Here is a 27,105-nt window from a genome sequence, read left to right as displayed (position 1 = left end):
CTCATCTGTTGAGAGGGAATGGCACTATGGTAGCTCCAGTCTCTGCCTGCCGTATGTCCTCAAGCGGATCACATACTCTCTCTGGGCTCCAGTTATCTTGTTTCTAGATAAGTTGTGATCTCTCCCCTTTCTGCCTCCTAAAAATAGGGGGCAATGAGAATGCATACATACGGACCTTTAGATATTCCCTGTGAATATGAACTACTATCTGTATTTCTCCTGGTTATATGCTCTCAGGAAAAGCTAAAGAAGCACACGTGGTCTCCAGCCTATGTAAAACCTAATTAGGAAGTAAAGAAAATCCGGGGCCACGTATCTCCCCCACATGCCAAGAGAGACTTCGGAGTTGTTCATGGTATTGCAGGAATCCAGTATCAGCCCCATTTTCTCAGTGCTGCTGCTAGAGCTATTTGACTTTCCTTCGCCCTACAACCTGCTTCTGCTGCTGCTGCTGCTTCTCTCTCTCACTCTCTCGCACTCTCTCACTCTCTCTCACTCTCTCACACACACACACACCCCACTCCCACCAATCTGTTTTCCCTGGGTCTGTTCTCCCCATACTTACCCCTGGACACTCACTTATCCTCATATCTCCATGTGCTACCCCAGGCCCTAGGTGCAAGTCATTTGGGCTTGGGAACTGGGGATATTGCTGCTGCTTCTAACAAATTTACAGGAGGGGTTACCCAGTGATTGGTCTCTTAGGGGAAATTTTGGAGTGAGTTAGTGGTCAGGGCTGGTCTTTGTGCTTAGGTAGATGGGAATGTGAGGGCTCATCTCATGTGGGTCTGTGATCTTTCCTCTAATTCTGTGTCCCTCCTACCCCTAGACTTCAGAGGTTGAGTCCAGAGGTTGGGCGTGGCTGGTATCTCAGGCCTTTTCTATTAAAGACTCTTCAAGTCATCAAACAGCCTTATGTGGAATTCACACTTGTTGTTCCCCTTCTTGACTTGTGATAAGTGCCTGTAGAGGCCAGGGAAGGAAAAGCAGATAGAATGAGAAAAGAAGACCTGCTGGAAAAGCCAGCACCTTCCTAGCTGTTTACCTGGGGACTGCAGTGACTGAAGGTGAGGGCTCTGGCCTCTCCAGGTAGGAACAGCAGCCTGAGAGTTGAGAGAGAGTTTAAGAGAGGAACAGGGCCAAACATTTGGGGCCTGAACCACAAGGGTAGTATGGCCACGGGGCTGATGCTGGCCTTCTACTGAGGAATGCAGGATAGGCAGTGTGGCGTCAGGATGAGAATGTTGGATCCTGCCCCAGGGTAGTGCGTTAATTCTCTCTCTTTCCCTCCCTCCCTCCGCACAGGCTTACAGCCCTGAGTGAACGGGAGACTCGGCTACAGGAGGTGCGCTCAGCCTTCTTGGCTGCCTACAGCAGCACAGTGGGGCTTCGGGCAGCAGCCCCCAGTCCCTCCGGTGCCATCGGCCTGCTGGAGCAGTTTGTCCGTGGTGTTGGACTCCGGGGCACCAGCAGCAGCACCTTATGAAGCAGCCAGCTCATGACAGCTTCCTGCTCCTCTCTCACCTGAGCCCTAAGCGGAATCAAAGCCATGCCCAGCCAAGGGGTGCTTCAAGGTGGGGGGAAATCTCCCCTTCTCCATCATGCACATGGCAGCCCCAAGGCTGAGCAGGGCCAAGGACGGGGTTCTCCCCCACCCCAGCTTCCTGACTGGTGTCCGCCACCCTACTTGCCTCCCACCCACCTTAGTCTTTGCCAGGATTCCTGTCAACTCTCAGAACTATGTGGGGTTTCCCTGGGGCCTTGTGGAGGCCGAGACTTCACAAAAGACCCCCACTTTCCATTCTCGTCTCCTGGGGAGGAGGGGTCACCCGCGCTGAGAATGAGGCAGTTTTGACACAGATCACAAAATGAAATCAAAGCCTTTTTGAACAGCTACTCTATCGCATTATCATTTGGCTCCTGTCTTTGTGGAGTTATTTAGAAGGTTCTCCTTGTCCTTCTTTTTGCTGGGGGGAGGGGTACAGATGAAGCAGGAAGGGAACTGGAGACTTGGGTGTTCCCCTTAACTCCTGAGCCATGAGAGTCTCCAGTGAGACGGGGACATGTAGTCACAGGCTGTTAAGGTGGGAGCAGTGGTCCTCAGGCCTGAGTGGGCCCTAGTCCCCCCTAGGGAGCCTGTTTATCCATGCAGATTTCCAGGGCTGCCTGAAATTCAGACTTGAAGTTGTTGAGTTTCATTTAGCTGGGAAGGGTGTGGGGAGAATCTTCATTTTTAACAAGTTTAGCAGACTGGTACAGGTGACCTGCAGCCCCTGCGTTCCTTCGGTGAGGGATTGGCTTCCAGGGCTTTGGAGGTAGTAGGTGATGTGGGGAGGATGGACCTGGCTGACAACCTACCGTGTGACCTGGAGTGGGTTGCATCCTCACAGAGTGTGTCTGCATCTCTTAACACCATGAAGTCATGCGGGTTCAAGGACATGGACAAAAGGTTTTGCACAGTGCTGTAACAGCCACCATTTACTGACCTCTGACTCTAAACACAAAAGAGGTCATCAGTGTGAATGCCAAGAAGGAAATAATGCCGGTGAACATTTCTTGAGTATTTACTGTGTACAATCCCCTGTGCTAAATCCTTTCTGTGGATTATTCTCGATGAAATTTTACAACACCCCGAATAGGTGCTATTAATGGCCATTCTCCTAATGAACTGACTGAGCCACAGAGACGTTAAGTAACTTGCCCAAGGTCACGCAAATGTGTAACTCTTCAGAGACTGAGGGAGGGAGGACGGGAGTGGGAAGGAGAAGCAGATTGAGCGAGCGGCTCAAGAAGAGGAATCGACCCCAACGCCCACCAGGTATCTGGAACCCTTCAGCTTCGGGGACAGCTCGCGGGGATGGGGGGGGGGGCACTGGGTTTGGCCCCGGGGAAACGCGCTGGGAGGACTCTCCCACCTTGTGGGTTGGAGTTCGAATCTGTGTAAGGTTCTTGGCCTGCTCGAGGCTGCTCCAATGGGGTGGGGGCCACCCGCAGGGCCGGGCGGGGCTGTGTTGCCATCTGGAGCCGCTGCGCCGCCGGCCACAGTGAAGGCGCGAGCAGCAAGAGTGCGCGCAGGGCTGGAGGGAGTGCAGCCTCCGCCGCCAGCGCCGCGGCGGCACATGGGCCGACCCCGCCGCCGCCCCTAGCAGCTCCGGCGGCCCCCGTCTCGCAGCCTGCCGCAGCTCCGGCTAGCCGACCAGCCATGTCGCTCAGCGGAGCCTCTGAGCGCAGCGTCCCGGCCACCAAGATTGAAATTACCGTGTCCTGCCGGTGAGCGGGCCACGCTGGGGAGGGCTTAGGCATTGCCCCAGCACCACCCAGCTCCGGGGCTCAACGCGGAGAGGGGCTAGACCGCTGGGGAAGCAGCATTCGGGAAGGAAAATCGCGGCTGCAGACTCAGGGGAGTCGCTAGCGGACTGGGAAAGGGGGTTTCCTGGAACAGCTCCAACCACAAAAGAGGGCTCAGCCTGCGGCTTCAAGGCACGGGTCTCGGGGGTCCAGTAGGATCTGCGCCGCAGGAGGGCAAAGTTCTGGGGGCTAGCCCTCTTTCCTGGGCCCTTGGAGGCAGTCCAGTCCGCAGAGAAACGGTTCTTGGGCGGAGATTTCCGGTGTTGTCCAGGGTGCTGATAACGCGGGCCCCCCCACCCCCGCCCCTACACCCCCAAGCCGGAGGTAGTAACGGGGGAGGGGAGTGTGATGTGAGCCCCGTGCCTCCCCAGGTGCCCATCTTTGGGTAGGTTCGAGGCGATGGGCTCCAGAATGATCCACCCCGTGTCCGTCTGTCTGTCCCTTTCTCTAGGAACCTGCTGGACCTCGACACCTTCTCCAAGTCCGACCCCAGTAGGCGGCACCAGGGCCAGGAGGGAGGGAACTTGGGGTCCGGGAAAGACTGAGGGGCGGGGAGGGGGTGCGGGCCGACCTGAAGTCCTTCCCTCCCCGCCCCCGCTCCCGCCTGCAGTGGTGGTGCTCTACACGCAGAGCCGGGCCAGCCAAGAGTGGCGGGAGGTAAGTCCTAGAACCCTTGGCCAGTCCGGAGCCGCCCCTGGGAATCACCTGCCCCCTTACAGGCCTCGCGCTGACTCTCCGCTCTCCATTCAGTTCGGACGGACCGAGGTGATCGACAACACGCTGAACCCAGACTTCGTGCGCAAATTCGTCCTCGACTACTTCTTCGAGGAAAAGCAAAACCTGCGCTTCGATGTGTGAGCCCCGCCCCGGATCTGGCTTGGACCGCCCCCCGACCTCGATCCGCCCGAAATTCCGGCTGGCTCCGCCCCCACGCGGGCCCCACCCCCCACCCCGGCCTGGCTCCACCCCCAAGCCCGGTTCTGTGGCACTCTGAAGGGCTCGGCTCAGCCTTAGCTCCGCCCACAAGTCTAGGTTGGCCCTGCCCTTAGGTCAGATCCAACCCTCCGCCCCTTCCCAAGCCCTACCTCTGACGTGATCCTGCCCCCAGCAGACCCCGAACTTGGCCTCGCCCCGGGTCTGACTCACAATGACGCCGACTCCTGCCCAAAGGAAGTCCAGGTTGAATTCGGGTGCAAGGCTGCCCCTCCTTCCACCCACAATTTTAACCTGGACTCGAAATCCGACTCCTTTCCCAGGCTCTCCCACCAGCCCCGCCCCATGTTGGTCCCACTCTCTTCCCAGGTACAACGTCGACTCCAGAACCAACATCTCCAAACCGGTGAGCGACCGTTCACTCACGGGCTGGCTGGGCACACAGGCGGCGCTCAGTGTGTGTTAAACGACCCTCCTTAGAACCCTCCTCCCCCTCAAACCCGACTCGACCTTCTTCGGCCCCGAACCTGCCCTCCCTGCCCTCCTCTCCTGCTCCTGCCTCGGTTTCCCGCCTGTGCCTCTTACTCACTGCTACTCTTCCTTCTCGACTGTTGCTGGGACCCTCAGAAGGTGAGGCTGAACGGGGCTGGGCGGGGGCGACATGTGTGGTGTGTGAAAGGCGAGGGGTGGGATGGTATCTTGGCTTAAAGTGATGGCAGGACCAAGAAGGGCAGCTTTCCTGGGGACGCCGCGCCTCCTTTAAAGCGCCGGCCGCGTGGTACCGCTGCCTACAGTCGCCGTGGTCAGTGCAGCAGCGTCACCAGGGCTGGGCTGGGACTCTGCGCCGCCAGCCGGTCCTCGCCCCGCTGACTCTGTATCCCGGCGCAGGATTTCCTGGGACAAGCGTTCCTGGCCCTGGGAGAGGTGATCGGAGGCCAGGGCAGCCGAGTAGAGCGACCCCTCACGTGAGCTGAACCTGAAGGGGAGCGGGGGAAGGGTGGGCCTCCAAATGCTCCTCCTAAAGACACAGCCGACCCTGTACTGATGGAGGCTGGGATTCCCCTGGTCAGGGGCCTTCAGTGGCTTCCATCACCCTCCTGGGAAAATCCAACCTCCAGGGCTTTGCTCAAGTCAGTCTCAGGCCTGACGGATCTTCTGTCTCTCTCTTTCCTCACCCTTTTCATTCTTTTTTCTAAGTCTGATTCAACCTTTAAGGTCCACTTCCAAGCCTTTCTCCTCCAGGAAGCTTTCCTCACTAAATCAAGTTCTCTGGAATTTACATTACATTCGCTCACTAAATATTTATTAGCTTGTTTTGTATGCTATACCCTGTGCTAGGCACCAGGGATTTATCCATTCCACAGACACTACTGGGCATATACTCACTCTATGTCAGCCACTGTTCAAGGGGCTTGGGTTGCAGTGGTGAACAAAACAGAGGTTCCTGCCCTCAGGGAGCTTATATAACAGAAGGGGGAGAAAAACAGTACAAAACTGGCATAATAAATACATAAATTACATAATATATTAGAAGACATTAAATATTGAGGAATAAAGACAAAGTAGAGCAGAATTAGGAGGACTGGAAATGCTGGGTGGGTAGGTGTTGCAGTGTTCAACAGAATGCTTGAGTAGGCCTCCTAGAGAGGTAACTTCAGAGCAGTGACCTGAAGGAAGTAAGGGAGTGCGCTGTGCAGATATCTGGAGGAGGAATGTTCCAGGCAGAGGAAACTGCCAGTGCAGAAGTCTGATGTGTTCAAAGAGCAGCAAGGAGGCCAGTGTGGGTGGAAGTGCGTGAGCAGGGGGAAGAAAGGAGAAGGTGAGTTTGGAGCATTGACAGTTAGAGCCTTGTAGCCACTGTAAGGACTTTAGTTTTTACTCTGAGTTGGAAGTCACTGGAGGGTTCTGAGCAGAGGATTGATATGATCTGACTTGCTTTCAAAGGATGCTGCCGGGTTGAGACTAAACCTTGGGTGGACAAAGGTAGAAGTAATCCACGGTGCTAGCAGTGAAGGAGGGGAGAATTGGTCAGATTCTGGATGTATCTTGAAGGTGGAGCCAACAGGTTCCTGACAGATCGCATATGGATGTGAGAGGATAAGAGGAGACAAGGATGATACCAAGGTCTTTGGCCTGAACAAATGGAAAGATGGAGTTGCCATAAACGATGATATTTTTTTTAAAAAAAGTGAGGGAGGAGTAAGCTGTGGGAGGAAGTCAACCAGGAGTTCAGTCTGACCTGTTGAAATTCATAATTTTTATTAGACATCTGAGTGGACATGTCAAATAGGCAATAAGAAACGTGAATCTTAGGTGCTCTTTAAGGACATGAGATTAGATGAGATCACTAAGGGAGCGAGGAGAGAGGGAAGATCAAGGACTCCACGAATTGGAGCTAGAAAGGGAGGCTGAGAAGGATCATTAGTGAAATGGGAGGGTAACCGAAAGCAGGTGGTGCTGTCCCGGCAGCAAAGTGAAGGATGTTTATCAAGGACAAGAGAGTGGCCAACCATGTCAAATGCTGCTGCAGGTCAAGTAAGGTGAGGATCGGGAACTGGCCGTTGGGTTTAGCCAGATGGAGGTCGCCGGTGACGCTGACAAGCAGAGTTTTGAAGGAGAGATGGGAGTGACAGCCTGGTTGGGAAGGTTTAGAAGAGAATGGAAGAGAGGAATGGGAATTAGGAATCTTTCAAGCGGTTTTGCTGCAAAGAGGAGAAGAGAAAAGGAGGGGTGGCTGGAGAGGGAAGTGCGAGCAAGAATAGGTTTGTAATATTTTAACATGAGAAAAATTATACCACATTTGTATGCTAATGGGAATGATCCAGTAGAAACTGAAAATTTGACATAATAAAAAGAGGGGAGGGACTTCCCTGGCGGTCCAGTGGTTAAGACTCCACGCTTCCAATGTAGCGGGTGTGGGTTCAATCCCTGGTTGAGGAAGTAAGATCCCACATAACGTGTGGCGTGGCCAAAAGAGAAAAAAAAAGGGGGGGGGGAGAGTTGCTAGAGTGACGTCCCTGTGCAGGCAAGAGGGAGGGTGTGGAAAGTAGCACACAGTGGAGGGGTAAATAGGCACATGGATAGTCATTTATAGCAACGGTAGGAAGGCCTCGTGTTGGAGAAGATACTGGAGGCAGGGTAGGTGTGTGGTGGGTCTGTGGACATTCTCCTCTGGTTGCTTCAGTTTTGTCAGTGAGGTAGGAAACAAGGTCATTGGCTGAGAGTGAGGATGGAGGAGGAGGCTTGCGGGTTGAGGAGGGAGGAGGAAGAGCGAAACTGCCATCTCGCGGAACTGGAAATGTGAAGGGACTCGGGGTGTACGGTATGATTAAGGACCCTCTTGAGGTTTGTGGTCACACATTTAAAATGAAAGCAATTAGCATGAATGTGTGTTTTCCTCTGGCCATATTCAGTTGCACAGGTGTAATACAGGTTAGGCAGAGAATTGGATTTAACTAGGGCTGTGGTTCTGCCAGATAAGTATATAGAAGTGAGAGAGGGTAAGGGAAAAGAAGTAGGATGCAAGGGAGTGATTATTATAGTCCAGAATGACTGGAATTCGCACTGGGTGATGAGATGAGGGAGAACATTAAGGAAGCAAAGAATAGTGAGAAGGCAGTAGGATCAGCGACTCGGTTCTGAACGTGCAGGTGAAGAGTCCCTGTACCCATTACACTCTGTCTTTTTAAAGCACAGAGAGTCAGAGATCAAAGGAGCCAAAGGAATGGTTCAAATTCTCATTTTAAAGATGGGGAAAACCACATAGCAAGCTGGAGTCAAAACTTGAACTGAGAATACTCCTAACCTAGCTTCCTCTCTACCACACTTTTGCATCCCACGGGGGTTAGGGTTTGCAGGCCCATATCAACAGGGTCCCTGACTGCTTGGAGACCCAAGGCAAGCTGGGGATGGGTATCCTGGTATGCACATGGCACATGGAAGTGTCCCTTCTTGGGTCAGAAGAAGATAAGGCTGCCCTGGACTTTTTGATCTCACTCTTCACAGTCTTCAGAAAGCACAGCATCTTTGACCTAACAAACCAGCCCTTTTGCCCCAGATCTGGATAGAAATCCCTCTCCCTCGTTAGGATTGCTACATCATGCTCTACTTGCCTATTGGCTTTGACATCCCACCTTCCCCTGGAAGCTCCCTGAAGGCAGGGTCTAGCAGAGCTGGAAAGTGCCAACTGGCCAATTCATACCTAGAACAGTGTCTGGTGTATCATAGATGAAGAGTCTGCTTTGAGAAAGAGAACCACCTTCATATCTACCAAGCTTACCAACTGCTTTTCCTTCCAGGCATTCATTCTGATCTCTTCACAACCCTGAGAGGTGGGCAAGATTCCCATTACATAAAGAGAAAACCAGGGCCCAAAGAAAGGGAAAATAACTTGCCCAGAACTCTAAATCCTATGTCTTTCCTATGCTACCATTATGATATGTCCACGTAGGCTAGGTTAACCCCTTCCTTCCAGACTAGAAATCTTCCCTAGTCAAAGTCAGGTCTTTCCCCACCAGAAGCCACCTAGGACAGAGGTGGACATACTCGGGACTGTCAGTCAATGACAGATTGGATCCCCTGACCTACCCAATCCCAGATTGGCCACCCCAATTCTTGTTTCCTACTCTCCCCTCTCCCCTCACAAAGAGGCTTTTTCTGCTTCCAGGGGTGTACCAGGCAAGAAGTGTGGGACCATATTGCTGACCGCAGAGGAGCTTAGCAATTGTCGGGTCAGTAAGGGCCACATACTAGACCCAGGAGGCTCTCTTCTCTCCCCAAACTCCCTGTAGTGGGCTGTCTGAGTTTGTGAGCAATTTGAGTGTCAATAGCCCAATTTCATCCATAGGATATTGCCACCATGCAGCTGTGTGCAAACAAGCTGGACAAGAAGGACTTCTTTGGGAAATCAGACCCCTTCCTTGTGTTCTATAGGAGCAATGAGGATGGCACGTGAGTCACTGCCCCCACTGTGACCATGGGCCCATTAGGGCTCTTAGGCTGGGACATCTTAGACTCTACCGGGACCTGAGCCCAGAATCCACTCAAGGCAGTGCCTGATATGTGCTTGAATCTCCAAGAGTATCAGGCCCTGTCTCTGGGCTCAGTCCTACCCCAAAGGCAGGTTCCAATCCTCCTGTCCTCTCCAGGTTCACCATCTGCCACAAGACGGAGGTTGTGAAAAACACGCTGAATCCTGTGTGGCAGCCCTTCAGCATCCCTGTGCGGGTATTGTGCAATGGAGACTATGACAGGTCTGCTTCAGCATAAGCTAAGGAGTAAGGGGACAAGGGCGTGAGAGTGGGGTTCCTGGGCCCAAGAATGAAGGTAGAACGGTCATAATAGTGTTGGAGGATCCTACTCAGTGAGACAGAGTTTTGGACATGGAGATGGGTGCATGGGGAATCAGACGGATAGCCACATGGATGAATAGGTGGGTGGATGGATGGATGGATGGATGGATGGATGGATGGATGGATGGATGAATGAAAGGGCAAATGAACAAATGAGTGAGCAGATACATGGATGGGTGGTCAGATGAATAGATAAACTGGTGAATGACTAGATGGGTATGTGGATGGGTGTATAAGAGGACTGGTGGGTGGGTAGAGGGGGAGATGGATGAATGGATAGCAGATGAATGGATGAGTGGACTGATGGGTGGATTAGTGGATGGACAGATGATGGGTGGATTAATGGGTGGATGACTAAATGTGTGAGAGGATGAATGGGTATATGAGAGATTGGTGAGTTGGTTGGAGAGGCAGAGGGATGACTGAAAAAGCAGGAGCATAAACAGGTGGAACGACAGGTAGATTGATGGATAGACACATGAATGGATAGCAGAGGGAATGGATGGATTAGTGGATGAATTAGTTGGTGGATGAGTGTAAAGTAGATGGATAGGCTGACCATATGATCTAACAAATGGGCAGTATGAAGATAGGTGAGTGGGTAGAAGGATGGATGGGCATATAAGTGGATGGTTATGTAGAAGAATGGATGATCAGATGGACAAATGTCAGATGGCTGGATGTTTGGTTGGATAGATGAATCCTTCTTGATAGAGGAAATGCTTTCAGTTTTTCACCATTGAGAATGATGTTTGCCATGGTTTTGTCATATATGGCCTTTACTATGTTGAGGTAGCTTCCCTCTATGCCCACTTTCTGGAGAGTTTTTATCATAAATGGGTGTTGGATTTTGTCAAAAGCTTTTCTGCATCTATTGAGATGACCATATGGTTTTTCTTCTTCAGTTTGTTAATATGGTGTATCACATTTATTGATCTGCGTATATTGAAGAATCCTTGCATCCCTGGGATAAATCCCACTTGATCATGGTGTATGATCCTTTTAATGTGTTGTTGGATTCTGTTTACTAGTATTTTGTTGAGGATTTTTGCATCTATATTCATCAGTGATATTGGCCTGTAGTTTTCTTTTCTTGTAGTATCTTTGTCTGGTTTTGGTATCTGGGTGATGGTGGCCTCATAGAATGAGTTTGGGAATGTTCCTTCCTCTGCAAATTTTTGGAAGAGTTTGAGAAGGATGGGTGTTAGCTGTTCTCTAAATGTTTGATAGAATTCACCTGTGAAGCCATCTGGTCCTGGACTTTTGTTTGTTGGAAGATTTTTAGTCACAGTTTTAATTTCCTTACTTGTGATTGGTCTGTTCATATTTTCTGTTTCTTACTGGTTCAGTCTTGGAAGGTTATACCTTTCTAAGAATTTGTCCATTTCTTCCGGGTTGTCCATTTTATTGGCATATAGTTGCTTGTAGTAGTCTCCTAGGATGCCTTGTATTTCTGCAGGGTCCATTGTAACTTCTCCTTTTTCATTTCTAATTTTATTGATTTGAGTCCTCTCCCTCTTTTTCTTGATGAGTCTGGCTAAAGGTTTATCAATTTTGTTTATCTTCTCAATGAACCAGCTTTTAGTTTTATTGATCTTTGCTATTGTTTCTATTTCATTTATTTCTGCTCTGATCTTTATGATTTCTTTCCTTCTACTAACTTTGGGTTTTGTTTGTTCTTCTTCCTCTAGTTCCTTTAGGTGTAAGGTCAGATTGTTAATTTGAGATTTTTCTTGTTTCTTGAGGTAGGACTGTATGGCTATAAACTTCCCTCTGAGAACTGCTTTGCTGCATCCCATAGGTTTTGGGTTGTCGTGTTTTCATTGTCATTTGTCTCTAGGTATTTTTTGATTTCCTCTTTGATTTCTTCAGTGATCTCTTGGTTATTTAGTAGCATATTGTTTAGCCTCCATGTGTTTGTGTTTTTTGTTTTTTTCCCTGTAATTGATTTCTAATCTCATAGCACTGTGGTTGGAAAAGATGCTTGATGTGATTTCAATTTTCTTAAATTCACCAAGGCTTGATTTGTGACCCAAGATGTGGTCTATCCTGGAGGATGTTTTGTGTGCACTTGAGAAGAAAGTGTAATCTGCTGTTTTCGGATGGAATGTCCTATAAATATCAATTAAATCTGTCTGGTCTATTGTGTCATTTAAAGCTTGTGTTTCCTTATTAATTTTCTGTTTGGATGATCTGTCCATTGGTGTAAGTGAGGTGTTAAATTCCCCCACTATTATTGTGTTACTGTTGATTTCCTCTTTTATAGCTGTTAGCATTTGCCTTATGTATGGAGGTGTTCCTGTGTTGGGTGCATATATATTTAGAATAGTTATATCTTCTTCTTGGATTGATCCCTTGATCATTATGTAGTGTCCTTCCTTGTCTCTTGTAACATTCTTTATTTTAAAGTCTATTTTATCTGATAGGAGTATTGCTACTCCAGCTTTCTTTTGATTTCCATTGCATGGAACATCTTTTTCCATCCCCTCACTTTTAGTCTGTATGTGTCCCTAGGTCTGAAGTGTGTCTTCTGTAGACAGCATATATACGGGTCTTGTTATTGTATCCATTCAGCCAGTCTGTGTCTTTTGGTTGGAGCATTTAATCCATTCTCGTTTAAGGTAATTATAGATATGTATGTTCCTATTACCATTTTCTTAATTGTTTTGGGTTTGTTTTTGTAGGTCCTTTTCTTCTCTTGTGTTTCCCACTTAGAGAAGTTCCTTTAGCATTTGTTGTAGAGCTGGATTGGTGGTGCTGAATTATCTTAGCTTTTGCTTGTCTGTAAAGCTTTTGATTTCTCCATCAAATCTGAATGACATCCTTGCCAGGTAGAATAATCTTGGTTGTAGGTTCTTCCCTTTCATCACTTTAAATATATCATGCCACTCACTTCTGGCTTGTAGAGTTTCTGCTGAGAAATCAGCTGTTAACCTTATGGGAGTTCTCTTGTATGTTATTTGTCATTTTTCCCTTGTTGCTTTCAATAAGTTTTCTTCTTCTTTAATTTTTGTCAATTTGATTACTATGTGTCTCAGCGTGTTTCTCCTTGGGTTTATCCTGCCTGGGACTCTCTGTGCTTCCTGGACTTGGGTGGCTATTTCCTTTCCCATGTTAGGGAAGTTTTCGACTATAATCTCTTCAGATATTTTCTCGGGTCCTTTCTCTCTCTCTCTTCTCCTTCTGGGACCCCTATCATGCGAATGTTGTTGTGTTTAATGTTGTCCCAGAGGTCTCTTAGGCTGTCTTCATTTCTTTTCATTCTTTTTTCTTTATTCTGTTCCACAGCAGTGAATTCCACCATTCTGTCTTCCAGGTCACTTAGGCGTTCTTCTGCCTCAGTTATTCTGCTATTGATTCCTTCTAGTGTAGTTTTCATTTTCGTTATTGTATTGTTCATTTCTGTTTGTTTGTTCTTTAATTCTTCTAAATTTTTGTTAAACATTTCTTGCATATTCTTGATCTTTGCCTCCATTCTTTTTCCAAGGTCCTCGATCATCTTCACTATCATTATTCTGAATTCTTTTTCTGGAAGGTTGCCTATCTCCGCTTCATTTAGTTGTTTTTCTGGGGTTTTATCTTGTTCCTTCATCTGGGACGTAGTCCTCTGCCTTTTCATCTTGTCTGTCTTTCTGTGATTGTGGTTTTCGTTCTGCAGGCTGCAGGATTGTAGTCCTTCTTGTTTCTGCTGTCTGCCCTCTGGTGGATGAGGCTATCTCAATAGTTCTTACTTTATAGAATGATTGTTAAATTAAATTAGTCTGTGAAAGTGCTGAGAACAATACCTGGAATATTGTAAGACTCAATAAGTTGTAGGGAATTCCCTGGCGGTCCAGTGGTTAGGACTCTGCCCTTTCACTGCGGAGGGCCTGGGTTCAATCCCTGGTTGGGGAAATAAGATCCCGCAAGCTATGTGGTACAGCCAAAAAAAAAAAAAAAAGTCAAGAGTAAAGTATAGTAACAGCAGTATAAATATCAGCAGTAGTAGTAATAGTGGTAGTGGCAGTAGATAGTTGGGTATGTGCATGGACTGATGAATGGATAGGAGGGATAGGAGGACGTTTGATAGAAGGACAGATGGGTGGATTGGAAGATGATTTATGTATAGTTAAGTGGGTGGGGGTGTCTCAGATTTATCATACACACCCAGCCTACGTTTATCTCCTGCATTTCAGAACAGTGAAGATTGATGTGTACGACTGGGACCGGGATGGAAGGTAGCACTGCTCCACATAGTACTGCCCTCTCCTATAATTAACACAAACAGTTCCCTGAAATATGTAGTACATTCACTAGGAACCCCAAAGTAGCCTTGGGAGCCAGAAAGGTTGATGACAGATGCCAAGACCTTGGGTACAACTGATGCCCTCAGTTGTCTCTCTGGTACACTGTCTCTTCCCTTCTCTTCCCCTTAGCTTGGTCCCTCTTCTAGCCCAAGCCCCAGTGCCCTGCAGCCCAAGTAGAGGCACAGATAGTGGAAATAAAAGACTGGTTTCAGGCTTCCCTGGTGGTGCAGTGGTTAAGAATCCACCTGCCAATGCAGGGGACACGGGTTCGAGCCCTGATCCACGAAGATCCCACATGCCGTGGAGCAACTAAGCCCGTGCGCCACAACTATTGAGCCTGCGCTCTAGAGCCCACGAGCCACAACTACTGAGCCCGCCCACCACAACTACTGAAGCCCACACGCCTAGAGCTTGAGCTCCACAAGAAGAGACACCACCGCGATGAGAAGCCTGCACACCACAACGAAGAGTAGCCCCGCTCGCTGCAGCTAGAGAAAGCCACGAGCAGCAACAAAGACCCAATGCAGCCAAAAAATAAATCAATTTAAAAATAATAATAAATTTTAAAAAATAAAACTAATGAGATTACCTCCCAGTACTCTAATGGTTTATTTAAATAAAAAAAAAAAAGACTGGTTTCAGAGATGTCTCCAAACCACCAGCAGTTGTTGCTTACCCACCTCTGGTCTCATTGCAGTCACGACTTCATCGGTGAGTTTACCACCAGCTACAGAGAGCTGAGTAAGGCCCAGAACCAGTTCACAGTGTATGAGGTGAGAGCTCCAGCCCTGCCCAGGTTGCCCAGGCCCTCCATCCTGGTGTGCTCAGTCTGTGGTTCCCGTCCTGTTTCCCTCCATCACTGTTAACTTCTTCACTTAGGTACTTAACCCTCGGAAGAAATGTAAGAAGAAGAAATATGTCAACTCGGGAACTGTGAGTACTCCCTAGAGCCCTGTCCCTCCCTGGATCCTTCTGTCTCTATCCCCACTGACATAGCATGACATGGCAAATGTTGAGGGTATGGGAAAGCTGTTGGCACAGATTACTTGGATATAGTAATGTTGGATACAAGGTGGCACCATTTAAGTTTTTGTTGTGTTTTGTTTTTAATTTTTTTTTCTCTCACCTAAGGAAATTGTTTTGAAATTTACTCTTTTGCAGATTTTGGGGGAAAACCTAAGTTATATTTCCCAATTTAATATATTTTTGGAAATCCAAATGTTTCTGACAGCTTCCCCTTTTTGCCCTTTCAGAAATTGGACAGGGTGGGATAGGGGGTGAAATCAAGTGCCTCTTTCCCTTTTTCTACCCTGACTACACTTTCCAAAGTAGCAGGGCTACCTCTTCTGTCCCGCAGGTGACGCTGCTTTCCTTTTCTGTGGACTCTGAATTCACTTTTGTCGATTACATCAAGGGAGGGTGAGTCACAGGCCAAGCTTTTGGCTGAAAGCCCAGCAATGAGTTACTCCCAGTTCTGAGCCTCAGTTTTACTATTCATTAATGGTCAGGGTCCAAAGAGATCATGAGGATAAACTTTAAAACACTTGGCAGACTACAAAGTGCTTTATAAAGTGCAGAGTGCCGCCCATCTTAGTTCTCTCCATGGGGCTGCCTTTCAACCCAATCTTCCAGCCCGCCCTGGGAAGATGACAGACCAGTGGTTTTCAAAGGTGTCCCCAGTAACCTTACTGGGGCCCAGGCAGAAGATATGTCCAGGCAAGAGGGAGAAGCCAAGAAAGAGGGAAACGATAAGCAGGCTGTAGGGGACATCCTGCTTGGTTTAGGGGACACAGGCTGACCTCAGAAAGGTACTTGTCTTCTCTAAACCTCACTTTTCTCCAGTGTAAAATGGAGCTGTTAAGTACTACTTCAGGACGATAGTAAGGGTTAAATTAAATTCCATCGCGCACATTATGTCATGCAGCAGGCATTTAATTCTGCCACCCAAAGTGTGTTCAGTGCGCCCGCAGCATCTGCCTCACTTGGGAGTTTGTTAGAAATGCAGAATCTCAGGCTCCACCCAGACCATCCAGTTCAGAATTTGCATTTTAACATGATTCCCAGGTGGCTCATATGCACACTAGTGTTTGAGAAATCCCGGTATAGTAAGTTATTAGTCCCTCACTTCTCAATCCATCTATTTCCCCAATAGGACGCAGCTGAACTTCACAGTAGCCATTGACTTCACAGCTTCCAATGGTGAGGCATGGATGGGGGAATGGGGTACGGAGGAATTCTAAAGAAGTCACTAGGGATTGGCCTGGATTCCAACCTGGGAATAAGAGTTAAGCTACCCAGAAAGCCCAGGCTTGAGGCAAGGCCCAGTCAGGCTCATACTGGGGCAGGAGTGTCGTGAGGAGATTACTGGATGTAATGGTAGGAGAGGGTACAGAAAAATAAGTGGGTAAATGGATCAAAGAAAGTTGAAAGGATAGATAGGTCTACATAGCTTGAGAAGCAGATGAGTAAATGAATGGATGGGAGGGAATAGGAGTGTAATGAGAGATGAATAGGTAAATGGGTGGATGACTGGGTGGGTAGATAGATTTATAAACAGAGGGGGCAAATGGGTAATGAGTGAGTACAGTGGGTTAGACAGGTAGATGCATGAACTGGTATGTGGGTGGACAAATGCTCAGATGTTTAAATTGGGGAAATGGATGAGTGGACAGGTGAATGTATCCATATGAGGATAGACAGGCAGGTGAATGAATGGGATGGATAGGGATGGATAGAGATGGATAGATGGATGAAAGAATATGGCTATATGGATGGATGGGAAAGAAAGAGAAATAGCAGGTGAACAAGTGAATGGATGGATAGATGGATGGATGGTTAGGTGGGTGGATAGCTGGATAAGAGAATGGAGAAGCGGACAGATGGAGATGAATAGGTAGACTGAAAGATGGATTTATGGCCAGTGGATGGGTGAATGGATGTATGAGTATGTGGATGAACTGATGGATACATACAGGGGTTGGTGGATGGATAGATGGATAAATGAACATTTGGATGACTGCGTAAAATAATGAGGGAGTACATGGGTAAAGAGTGGATGAATGGATAGGTGGATGGATGCATACAATGATAGGCAGGTGAACTAATAGATCATCAAGATGACTATGAGGTGGGTCTCCTGTTTCCCTATAGGGAATCCCCTGCAGCCCACCTCCCTGCACTACATGAGTCCTTATCAGCTCAGCGCCTATGCCATGGCCCTCAAGGCAGTGGGAGAAATCATCCAGGACTATGACAGTGACAAGCTGTTCCCAGCTTACGGCTTTGGGGCCAAGCTGCCTCCCGAGGGACGGATCTCCCACCAGTTCCCCCTGGTATGGTATGGCCAGAACCTAGACTCCATGCCCTGGCATCTGGCCCACCCAAGTTGACAAATTCTTCTGCTTATGTCTCTTCTAAGGGTGAAGGACCTGCCAAGTAGCAGGAGGAGCTAGGAGAAGGTGGCAGAGCAGGGAGGGGGCAGGGTTAGAGTTTGGAGGGGACTCTGAGAGACAGCGATGCAAGAAGGAAAGAGTGAGCTAGGATCAGCCCAGCAGGGCATCTTCCCTGACAGAACAACAATGATGAGGACCCCAACTGTGTGGGCATTGAGGGCGTGTTGGAGAGCTACTTCCAGAGCCTGCGCACAGTGCAGCTCTACGGGCCCACCTACTTCGCCCCTGTCATCAACCTGGTGGCCAGGTAAGGAAACTGGGTGGGGCTGGGGGAAATTAAGGGGACCCAGACAGTGAACTGACTTCCCAAGAATAGTTAGGACCACTCTTGGGTGAATTTGGGCTCTGGGGAGAAGGTGAAATTTTCAGTGTTGGCCAGGCTCTGTTATAAAGAGGTTACATAATGCCTTACTCTGAGGTAGAAAGGGTGTCAACAAACTACCCCAACCCCACTCCCTGGGAACAACAACCCAGGCCTTAAGTTTGGGGAAGAGAGAAGGGCCTACAGAACAGTGGGTAAGGCACAGGTTTGGGCATCAGACCTGGGAGTGATCCCAGGTCTACCACTCACTAACCATGTGACCTGAAGCAACTTAGCTTCTCTAAGCCTCCATTTCATCCCTGTAAATAGGTGTAATAATGGATAACCGTAGTACCTTCTTTATAGGGTTATTGGAAATTTAAAATTAGATAACAATATAAGAATGATTAGGACTTCCCTGGGGCCCAGTGGTTAAGAATCCGCCTGCCAATGCAGGGGACACGGGTTCAAGCCCTGGTCCGGGAAGATCCCACATGCCGCAGAGCAACTAAGCCCATTCGCCACAACTACTGAGCGTGAGGTCTAGAGCCCGTGAGCCACAACTACTGTAGCCCACGCGCCTAGAGCCTGTGCTCCACAACAAGAGAAGCCACCGCAACGAGAAGCCCGTGCACTGCAACGAAGAGTAGTCCCTGCTCGCCACAACTAGAGAAAGCCCATGCACAGCAACGAAGACCCAACGCAGCCAAAAATAAATATAAATAAAATTAATTTAAAAAAAAGAAATTACAAACTCTTTAAAAAAAAAAAAGAAGGATTAGCACAGTGTGTGGCCCATAGTAAGTGCTCATGGTAGATTAAAATGAGCTTAAGTTGCAGATTAAACTATAGAAGAGTAACTTCTAAAAACAAAAGAGTAACTCCAAATTTTCAGAACAAAAACACAATGCAAAGAAAATCCAGCTCATGTAACAAATGATTTTCTTAAATGCAGATAAAATAAAATGACAACTAAAACCAAACATATGTCAGTGAACCTAAAGTTTTTCTGATTGAATAAAAAAATAATAAGTAAACCGTAGTATGCTAAATAGAAGAGACCCATCGAAAACAAAGTACCTCAGAAAACTTGAAAGTAAAAAGATGAAACAAAGAGAAGAAAAGTTGAAGGATTTCAGGGAGATTTATATGTCCAGAGACTTGCCTTTTCTCTAATAAAGATTAGTTATTTTTTAATTCGTAGTGAGATAATAGTTTCTTTAATTACAAAAGTAACATAACATTGCTGTAGAAAATTTCAAGGATGGAGAAATTAAATAAGAAATCACCCAGAATATGGCCCATGGGAATGTGGATGTATATATAGTTATTGACAGTCTTCCTTATGCAACCATAATGGCAGTCAAATTACATGTAATATTTCACTACTGAGTTTTTCACTTAATAATGGAACCTGAGCACATTTTTTTGTTGTTATTAAACAGACTTCTTAAATATTATCTTGGGCAAGTTCACTCATTCATTCAGTCAGTCAGTCAACATTCCATAAAGGAGAATGTAGCATGAATGTGGGCTATGGGGCTAGACTAGCTAAGTTACACCCACTCTACCACTTACTAGCTGTGTCACTTTGGGCAAGACTGTTAACCTCTCTATGCCTGTTTCCTCAGCCGTACATGGGGATAATAGTATCATAGAGCTGTTGTGAGGACTAACTAAATTAATATTTGTCAAGCACTGAGAACAGTGCCTGCCACATTGTAAGTGCTATAGGTGTTAGCTATTACTGGTACTATTATTATCATTATTACTATCCTAAGGGCATCTGTGTGTGCTCAGTTCTCTGCTGGGGCACTAGAGACTCACAGATGAATCAGATCTAGGCTCAGCCCTTGAGATCTCCTGCCTCGGTGCAGGAGACAGAAATATAAACAAATCATTACCTTCTGTAGGCTGGAGCTTCCCAGACTTTTCCAGCAAGTTGCCTGTTGGCAAAGGCAAACAACCGCTTCCCCTAGGGGAAACTGGGGGCACAACTGAAAGCAGCCAAGCTGAAAATGTCTTTGAAATCCCCATATTTTATCTTTAAAATGCATGCAAATTTACATTCTTCTGATATTGTGTCCATGTTTGCTATAATTTGTGGGGGGGGAAGGTGTTTTAAGTGTACTTAGAGTCATCTAGCTTTATCCACCAAATTATATAGTATAATGAGTGCCTCCGGTATCCTGTGACCTTGGGTTCCCCTTGGTACACATGCTGGTACCCTCAGGGATGTGAGAACCCATTTGGAAGGGCAGACAGCCCGTCTTGGTGGGTGGCATCCTAGAAGGCAGAGGGAGAAGGAGAGTCTGAGAGACCCAAGGCAGTCTAGTCACAGAGGGGACTGACTGCTTGGCTGGGTGCAGAGGGCAAACTGGACTTTATCAGAGGAAGATGCACAGAGCAGGCCTGGCAGCAGGAACGACATGTGAAAAGCACAGAGGTATGAAGGGTGAGCTCGGTAAACAGTGAACAGAATGAGCAGAATGTGCAGTGTGTACGGAGGAGTATCCAGAGAGCAGGCTGGAAGGAAGACTGGAGGAATCAAGAGCTCAGGCTTTAGGTTCAGATGTTCAAGCGTGGGCTTGGACCCCAGCTGCACCACCCCTTGGGGATGCTACTTAATGTCTCTGAACTTCACTTTTCTCATTTTAAAAATTGGAATAAAAATGTGCCTACCTCATAGAATGGTGGTGGGGATTAAATTAGATCACGTATGTCAAGAGTGCGGCTGTGATTTTGATGATCACAGACGACTCTTTGTCGTTTCCCACCCCACAGCCAGGTGGGGCACAGACTGGCCTTCCCCAGCCAGTCACCCAGCTCCAGGTCTAAATGGCCTTGGGAATGCCAGGCATCGGCAGGGAGCCAAAGATGTACCTCCCGTGCCCAACGCCCTTCCATGCCCCCCAATGCCCTGGCTCACAAATCCCTTCATGAGGGGGCCATTGCCCACTGCTCCAGCCTCATCTCTCTTCTGTGGCCCCACGTGCACCCCCTAGAACACACTCTCTTGGTTTGTACGTGCTATTCCTTCTCTCTGGAACACTTTCCCTTTACCCTCCCCTCCTCCCCCCACCCCACCTCCACCTCCACCTGGCTAACTCCTACTCATTTTTCAGGTCTTGGGTTAGATGTCATGTCCTCAAAGCCCTAACCTCACTGCATCTTAGTGGTGAAAGCATCCATCACCCCGCAGGACAATGTCCAATTCTCTGCTGCATGCTCAGCACCAAACTTGGTGCCTGGCCTGACACATAGCAGGTGTGCAATGATTATTTGCGAAATGAGTGAGTGACAGGAAACAGTACCAGCCCAAGCCTATGAGGAGGCTGCAGCCAGGATTCAGGAACGGATCATGGCCCACTCCCACCCTGGGCCCTGGGCAAAATGAACCGGAGCTATTTGAATTCTCCACTCTCACCACGTTTTCCTCCTTCTTTATATCAAGCTTAAATACCAGCACTGTCCAACAGAACTCTGCAATGATGGAAATGTTCTGTATCTGTGATGTCCTATATGGTAGCTACCAGGCACATACAGATAGTGAGCACTTGAAAAGTTGCTAGGGGGAACAAGGAACTGAATGTTGAATTTTATTTAACTTAATTAATATAAATTTCAATAGAGCCTACCTTACTGGAGAGTGCAACTCCATCCTTTCCAATCCACACAGGGCCCAACACTGGAAGTCAAGAGACCAGGTCTGCCACGGCCTTTGTGCTCTCTGAGGTCTCGTTTTTCTTATGTGTAAAATAAGGGGACTAGAGTTAATGACTTCTGAAGTCCTTTTCAGATCAAAAAATCTTGGATTCAAAGACTGATAGTGAGAGAAGGGAAAGGAGCTCTGGGAGCAGCTGTTAGACTGGCTGAGGACCCAGAAGCCTAGGCAATGGGATGTGGTCAGCAGAGGGGAGAAGGGAGAGAGGAGAAATGGGTGAGAGAGGGAAGAAAGGAGGCCTTCAGTCTTTGGTCTTGTTCTTGTATAAATACCAACATCTTTCCAGGGCCAACAAAGCCCTGTGTGGTTTGGGCCCCACCTCATTTCAGTCACATGGTCCACTCTGCTTCCTTCTCTTTCTGGGCTCCAGAAAGGGTAGGATTCCTCCAGTCCCATTATGGGGCCTTTGTCCATGCTGTTCCTTCTACCTGGAATAATTCTCCCCCTTCACTTAGCCTCTTCTCCTTCCTCCTCTCCTTTATCCTCAAACACTGTTTCCTTAAAGAAGCTTTCACTGACCTGGGCCATGTCAAGATCCCTACAGGACACTGTCATAGCAGTGTCTCTTTCTATCCCAACTCTCATCACAAGTGCAATTCTATAGCTATTTCTGTGATTCTTAGATCAGCATCCCCTCTCAAGGGGACTGGGATGGATTTGTTTTTTCTCACTGTGTACCTCCAGTGCCGAAACACAGTACCTGCTATAGTGAGTGTTCTATAAATGTAACTGGAGGGATGGTAGGTGGGGCAGGCAGCCAGGTCTGGGGAAGGAGCATGAGCTTCAGAAGCCCCAGTCCTTGACCACTGCTTACGTGCTGGCTGTGGAAGTTTTAGGGACAGGACATTCCTTTGAACTCTGGGCTTTCAGCTGAATTCTGATCTTGGCCTCTCACCCAGGGCTGCAGCCAAGATCTCTGATGGTTCTCAGTACTATGTTCTGCTCATCATCACTGATGGGGTCATCTCTGACATGACACAGACCAAGGAGGCCATTGTCAGTGTGAGTCTGAGGAGGAGGGCTTGGAAGGGAGGGGTCACTGTTAATAACCGTGAAGGGGTTGAGATTTTACCCTACACACAAGCTAACAAGTCAACCTGCCAGTTTCATGGATGCTGGCAGCAGACACAAAAGCAAAGGACTTTGGGACTTCCCTGGTGGTCCAGTGGTTAAGACTCTGTGCTTCCACTGCAGGGGGTATGGGTTCGATCCCTGGTTGGGGAACTAAGATCCCACATGCCATGCAGCGTGGCCAAAAAAAGCAAAGGACTTTGCTATTCCCAGCAATAGCAGTAGCTCAACTATCAGCATTGGCTCTGATTCACTAAGTCCTGCTTCCCACAAGATAATGTGCAGAGGGCCAGATGACACCTGTACCCACAGTGGGTTGCATTATAGAACAGAAACCCTAAGTGTAGAGAACCCGAGTCTTTTATAATGGGCAGTAAGCATGCCTTCCCTTTGTTCCAGTGCGAGATATTATACTGGACAGTAAACAAACCTGCCCTTTGCTCTGTAGGAAGACACTATCTTTCAAGGCAGTTACATATGGAGACATCCTTGAAAAGATAATCTGACACAAAGGGAATCAGTGCCTCTGCTTGTAAGATGTGCAGAAACATCACACACACAGAATTGTCTCCCAACAGCCACTTCCCTTGTTATGCCTGCTCACCCCAACCATTTACCCTCTTTCCCTCACAGGCCTCCTCACTGCCCATGTCCATCATTATTGTCGGTGTGGGACCAGCCATGTTTGAGGGTAAGATGGGGGGTGTCCCTGAGTGGGACCAATAACGGGAAAATAGGGGAGGATCTGGGCACCCAGGCCTGCCTCATAGAAAAGATAGGATGGATGCCTGTGCTGGACTTTGGCCAAGTCACAGACCTTCTCTGAACCTGTTTCCTCATCATAACTGAGGCTGTTCATACAAATACTTCCCTCCTGGGGTTCCTGGGATGAAGGAATGCGTGGGAGGGCATAATAATAACTCCATTACAATGCCTAATATTTGTAGGACTTTGATACAACCATTAGGCATTCTCATGATGACTCCAAAGGGGAGCTAAGAGGGAGGGGGCAGCATGGGTTGGTGTGGGAAAGGCCAATCAGCTGAGGGGTGTCTTTTCCACAGCAATGGAAGAGTTGGATGGTGATGACGTGCGCGTGTCCTCTAGGGGACGCTATGCAGAGCGGGACATCGTTCAGGTAGACCTGACCCGGGAGAGGAAGTCGTGGAGTCAAAAGGCACGGTGGGAAGGAGAGGCTAAGTTAGCAGCTGTTCTCCTTTACTGCCTTCTTAATCACCTGCCTTTCTTCCCTTCACTCTCAGCCTACCTACATTCATTCAACAAACTCTTTTTGAGAAACAGGCAGGTTGCTGCAGCCATCGTGGATTCATAGTGTAGGAGATCCCAAGGCTCCTGCCCTCTAGTGGAGGCAACCAATAATAATCACACATCTCATTAGATTGTGATAGGTGCTCCAGAGGGACAGCAAATGCCACAATGAGAGCCTATAACAGGGACCTGATTAGGTAGGGTAGTCAGGGAAGGCTACTACGAGGGAATGACATTTGAGCTGAAATCTAAAGGAGGTATAAGCATTACAGGTAGAGAAGCAGCACGTGAGAAGGCCCTTAGGCTCAAAAGAACTTGCCCAATCATGGAGAGGGCAAGAGGCCAGGGTGGCAGGATCACAGGGAGTGAGAAGAAGAGGAAGCCAAGGCCTTGCCAGTCATGGTGAAGCTCAGAGCTTTGTTTTAAAAGAACTGGAAAGCTCTTGAAGGATTTTATGTAGAGAAGTGGGGTGGTCAGACTTGCATTTTAAGACATGCAGAGATGCTGCAGGACGGTGGACTATAGCAGGGCAAGAGAGAAGGCAGGTAGACCCGTTAATGAGGAAGCCTTTGAAGTAGTACAGGGGATTTGGATGGGAATGGAAGCAGTAAGGATGGAGAGAAGAAGCATTTTCAAAAGATTATTTAAGAAAAATTTCCAAGAGTTGAAGATTTGATTAAATGGTGACAGGGAGCAGGGCTTCAAGGATGATTCTCAGTTTTCTATACTGAGCCACTGGGTGAGTGATAATCCCATTTACTGGTAAAGAGAAAGCTGGAGGAGGAGCAGATGTGGCAGACAAGCCTAGAATTCCGTTGTAAACACATTGGGCTTGAGGTATCTAAGACCAATGAAAGGAGATGTGATATGGACAAGTAAATATGTGGCTCTGGGCCTTAAAAAAGAGGTCAGGGATGGATGTATAAATTGGGGAGTCATCAGGGAACAGGTTTTTTTTTTTAATTGAAGTACAGTTGATTTACAATATGTTTCAGGTATACAGCATAGTGATTCAGTATTTTTAGTTTATACGCCATTAAACGTTATTACAAGATAAAAGCTATAATTCCCTGTGTTATACAATATATCCTTGTTGCTTATCTATTTTATACATAGTAGTTTGTATCTCTTAATCCAGGGAACAGTTTGTAAAGTCACAGAAGTGTATGAAATCACCCAGGAAGAGAACTGAGAGAGAGAAGGCACCAGATTTAGAGATTAGGTAGACCCAGAGGACTGGGGGTTGGGGGTGGGGGGAAAGGCATCCAGAAAGGTAGGAGAATCTAGAAGAATGTAATGTGTCAAGAGGGGGAAGTGTTCAGGAAGATTATGGTCAAATGTAATAGAAAGCTAAAGAGGAGTCAGCAAGATGAGGCTGACAATCATTGCCCTCTGGACTAATTTGGGAAAATGGTGCTGTTGACATCGTTAGCGAGAGCAGTTTCAGTAGACTACATGAAGCCAAATTAGAGTGGGTTGAGGGTGAACAGAAGGTGAAAAAAAAAGTGGGTGGAGAGAAAGCAAATGTAGAAAGCTCCTCAAGATCGGGGAGAGAGATAGTGTGATATTTGGAAAGAGATGTTAGGGGGTCAAAGAGGAAGCCTCCCTACTGCTGCCTTCCCCACTCCCCTCTCTTCTGTCCACCACCCACATCTGATTGTCTGTGCCTGTCCCAGTTCGTCCCATTCCGAGACTATGTCGACCGGTCAGGGAACCAGGTGCTGAGCATGGCCCGACTAGCCAAGGACGTGCTGGCCGAGATCCCAGAGCAGCTACTGTCCTATATGCGCACCAGGGACATCCAGCCTCGCCCTCCACCCCCTGCCAACCCCAGGCCGACGCCAGCTCCAGAGCATCCCTGAATAGCCCACCTATCCAAAGCCTAGCAGCCTGCTCACCTGCCCATCCACTGCTTCTGCTGAAAGCCAGAGGCACCTGGAACCCTGGACCTCACTGGAAGGCCAGCTTGGAGGATCGGTACTGGCTGGTCGAGCCCTCTGCCCCCTCAGCCATAGGAGGGCCTGGCACTCCCTGCCTTCATGCCAATAATAAAGCTGATCTCTACTCCAGTTCTGTCTCATGGGTCTTGGGGAGGGAGGGACCCAGGATCTGGGGCCACACCAAGAGAAGGAGGGGGCAAGGACAGTTTCAACTAGGGTTCATCCCCGTCCTAACACACATTCATCTAACACTTGAGACGTTCTTCAAATACGTTAAGGAACAAGTGAATCTTTATGTGTGTACATTTTTTCTGAGGGGAGAGGCCCATAGCTTTTATCAGATTCTAAAAGGGGTTCTTGACCTCCAAAGGGGTCAGCTTTAAGATGATTCTGTATAACTCTGCTCTAATCCATCTAGTCCAAGTTTTTTGAGTGAGGATAATAAAAGAGTTGATATTTTCTTTGAGTATTCACTACACGTCAGACACTATGCTAGGTGATTTACAGGTATCATCTTATTCAATCCTCACAACAATCCTGTGAGGTAAGCACTATTTTATCTCCATTTTACACATGAAGAAACTAAGGCTCAGAGCGGTTAAGTCACTTATTGTAGAAAACCCAACAGTTTGACTCCGGATCCAAAGATCTTAATCAGCAAACCTCTTCCTGGGGTGTTAATTTTATAAGGATGTTTGGGGGAAGACACTGTATATGAAAACACATACTTTATAGTGGGTCAACTGCAAGGTTTGTATTAAGATAAAATAGAAGTTTCCAGATGCTTTGGGCTTTGCCCCAGAACCCTGGCAGAATCTTTCACGCTCGCCGTTGATGGCAAAACTGGACAGGCTCAGCAACAAGTATTGTTTAACAAGTGGACTCTTCCTGGCCCCCAAGTTCTCCGAAGCCCCCAAGAACTGACAACAGAGTTGTCGAGCTCAGCTTTACAAATAAGTAAAGGTAGGTGAGGAAGAATTTAACGACTTGCCCAAATTCACATAGCTACTAAGTGGCCCAGTGACATTAAAAGCAGCTCTGTTTTTTTGTTTATTTTTTTTTATTTTTCGGTACGCGGGCCTCTCACTGCTGTGGCCTCTCCCGTTGCGGAGCACAGGCTCCGGACGCGCAGGCTCAGCGGCCATGGTTCACGGGCCCAGCCGCTCCGCGGCATGTGGGACCTTCCCGGACCGGTGCACGAACCCGTGTTCCCTGCATCGGCAGGCGGACTCTCAACCACTGTGCCACCAGGGAAGCCCGCAGCTCTGTTTTGACACTATCTTCCAACCGGCAACCCGTAGCCATGAAGCATTTCCCCGCCTACCTACAGGGTTCCAGCATCTGAATCTCATTTTACCTTACACAACCCCTTTCACGCCCCACCAGCCTTCCGCACCACCCCCAATCAGGCAGCTACTTTCAGATTCACA

General features: G+C 47.9%; 2 protein-coding genes across 6 annotated transcripts in view; both read left to right on the top strand.

Moving 5' to 3' along the window:
- Positions 1-1,888, top strand: part of MTMR14 (myotubularin related protein 14) — a 43,224-nt gene extending 41,336 nt beyond the window's left edge. For all 5 annotated transcript variants that reach the window (XM_082847474.1, XM_082847476.1, XM_082847473.1 and 2 more), the window contains one exon: positions 1,306-1,888. In XM_082847474.1, coding sequence (XP_082703600.1) covers positions 1,306-1,486 — 181 coding nt within the window. In that variant the 3' untranslated portion in view covers positions 1,487-1,888. The remainder of the gene's footprint in view (positions 1-1,305) is intronic.
- A 1,299-nt stretch (positions 1,889-3,187) lies between these two features.
- CPNE9 (copine family member 9) lies at positions 3,188-25,597 on the top strand (the record flags this gene model as incomplete). Its single annotated transcript, XM_082848618.1, has 20 exons — positions 3,188-3,270; positions 3,800-3,840; positions 3,959-4,005; positions 4,099-4,202; positions 4,651-4,687; positions 5,170-5,246; positions 8,948-9,011; positions 9,128-9,231; positions 9,429-9,533; positions 13,808-13,849; positions 14,616-14,691; positions 14,798-14,851; positions 15,276-15,337; positions 16,071-16,117; positions 17,069-17,250; positions 17,490-17,617; positions 22,295-22,397; positions 23,100-23,157; positions 23,531-23,604; positions 25,412-25,597. The coding sequence occupies exons 1-20, from the start codon at positions 3,203-3,205 to the stop codon at positions 25,595-25,597; spliced, it is 1,659 nt and encodes a 552-aa protein (XP_082704744.1). The 5' UTR covers positions 3,188-3,202.
- Between the last annotated feature and the right edge of the window lie 1,508 nt (positions 25,598-27,105).

This window comes from Leucopleurus acutus, assembly GCF_964270905.1.
Source record: "Leucopleurus acutus genome assembly, chromosome: 10".
Lineage (NCBI taxonomy): Eukaryota > Metazoa > Chordata > Mammalia > Artiodactyla > Delphinidae > Leucopleurus > Leucopleurus acutus.
This window is presented reverse-complemented; position numbering and strand designations above follow the sequence as displayed.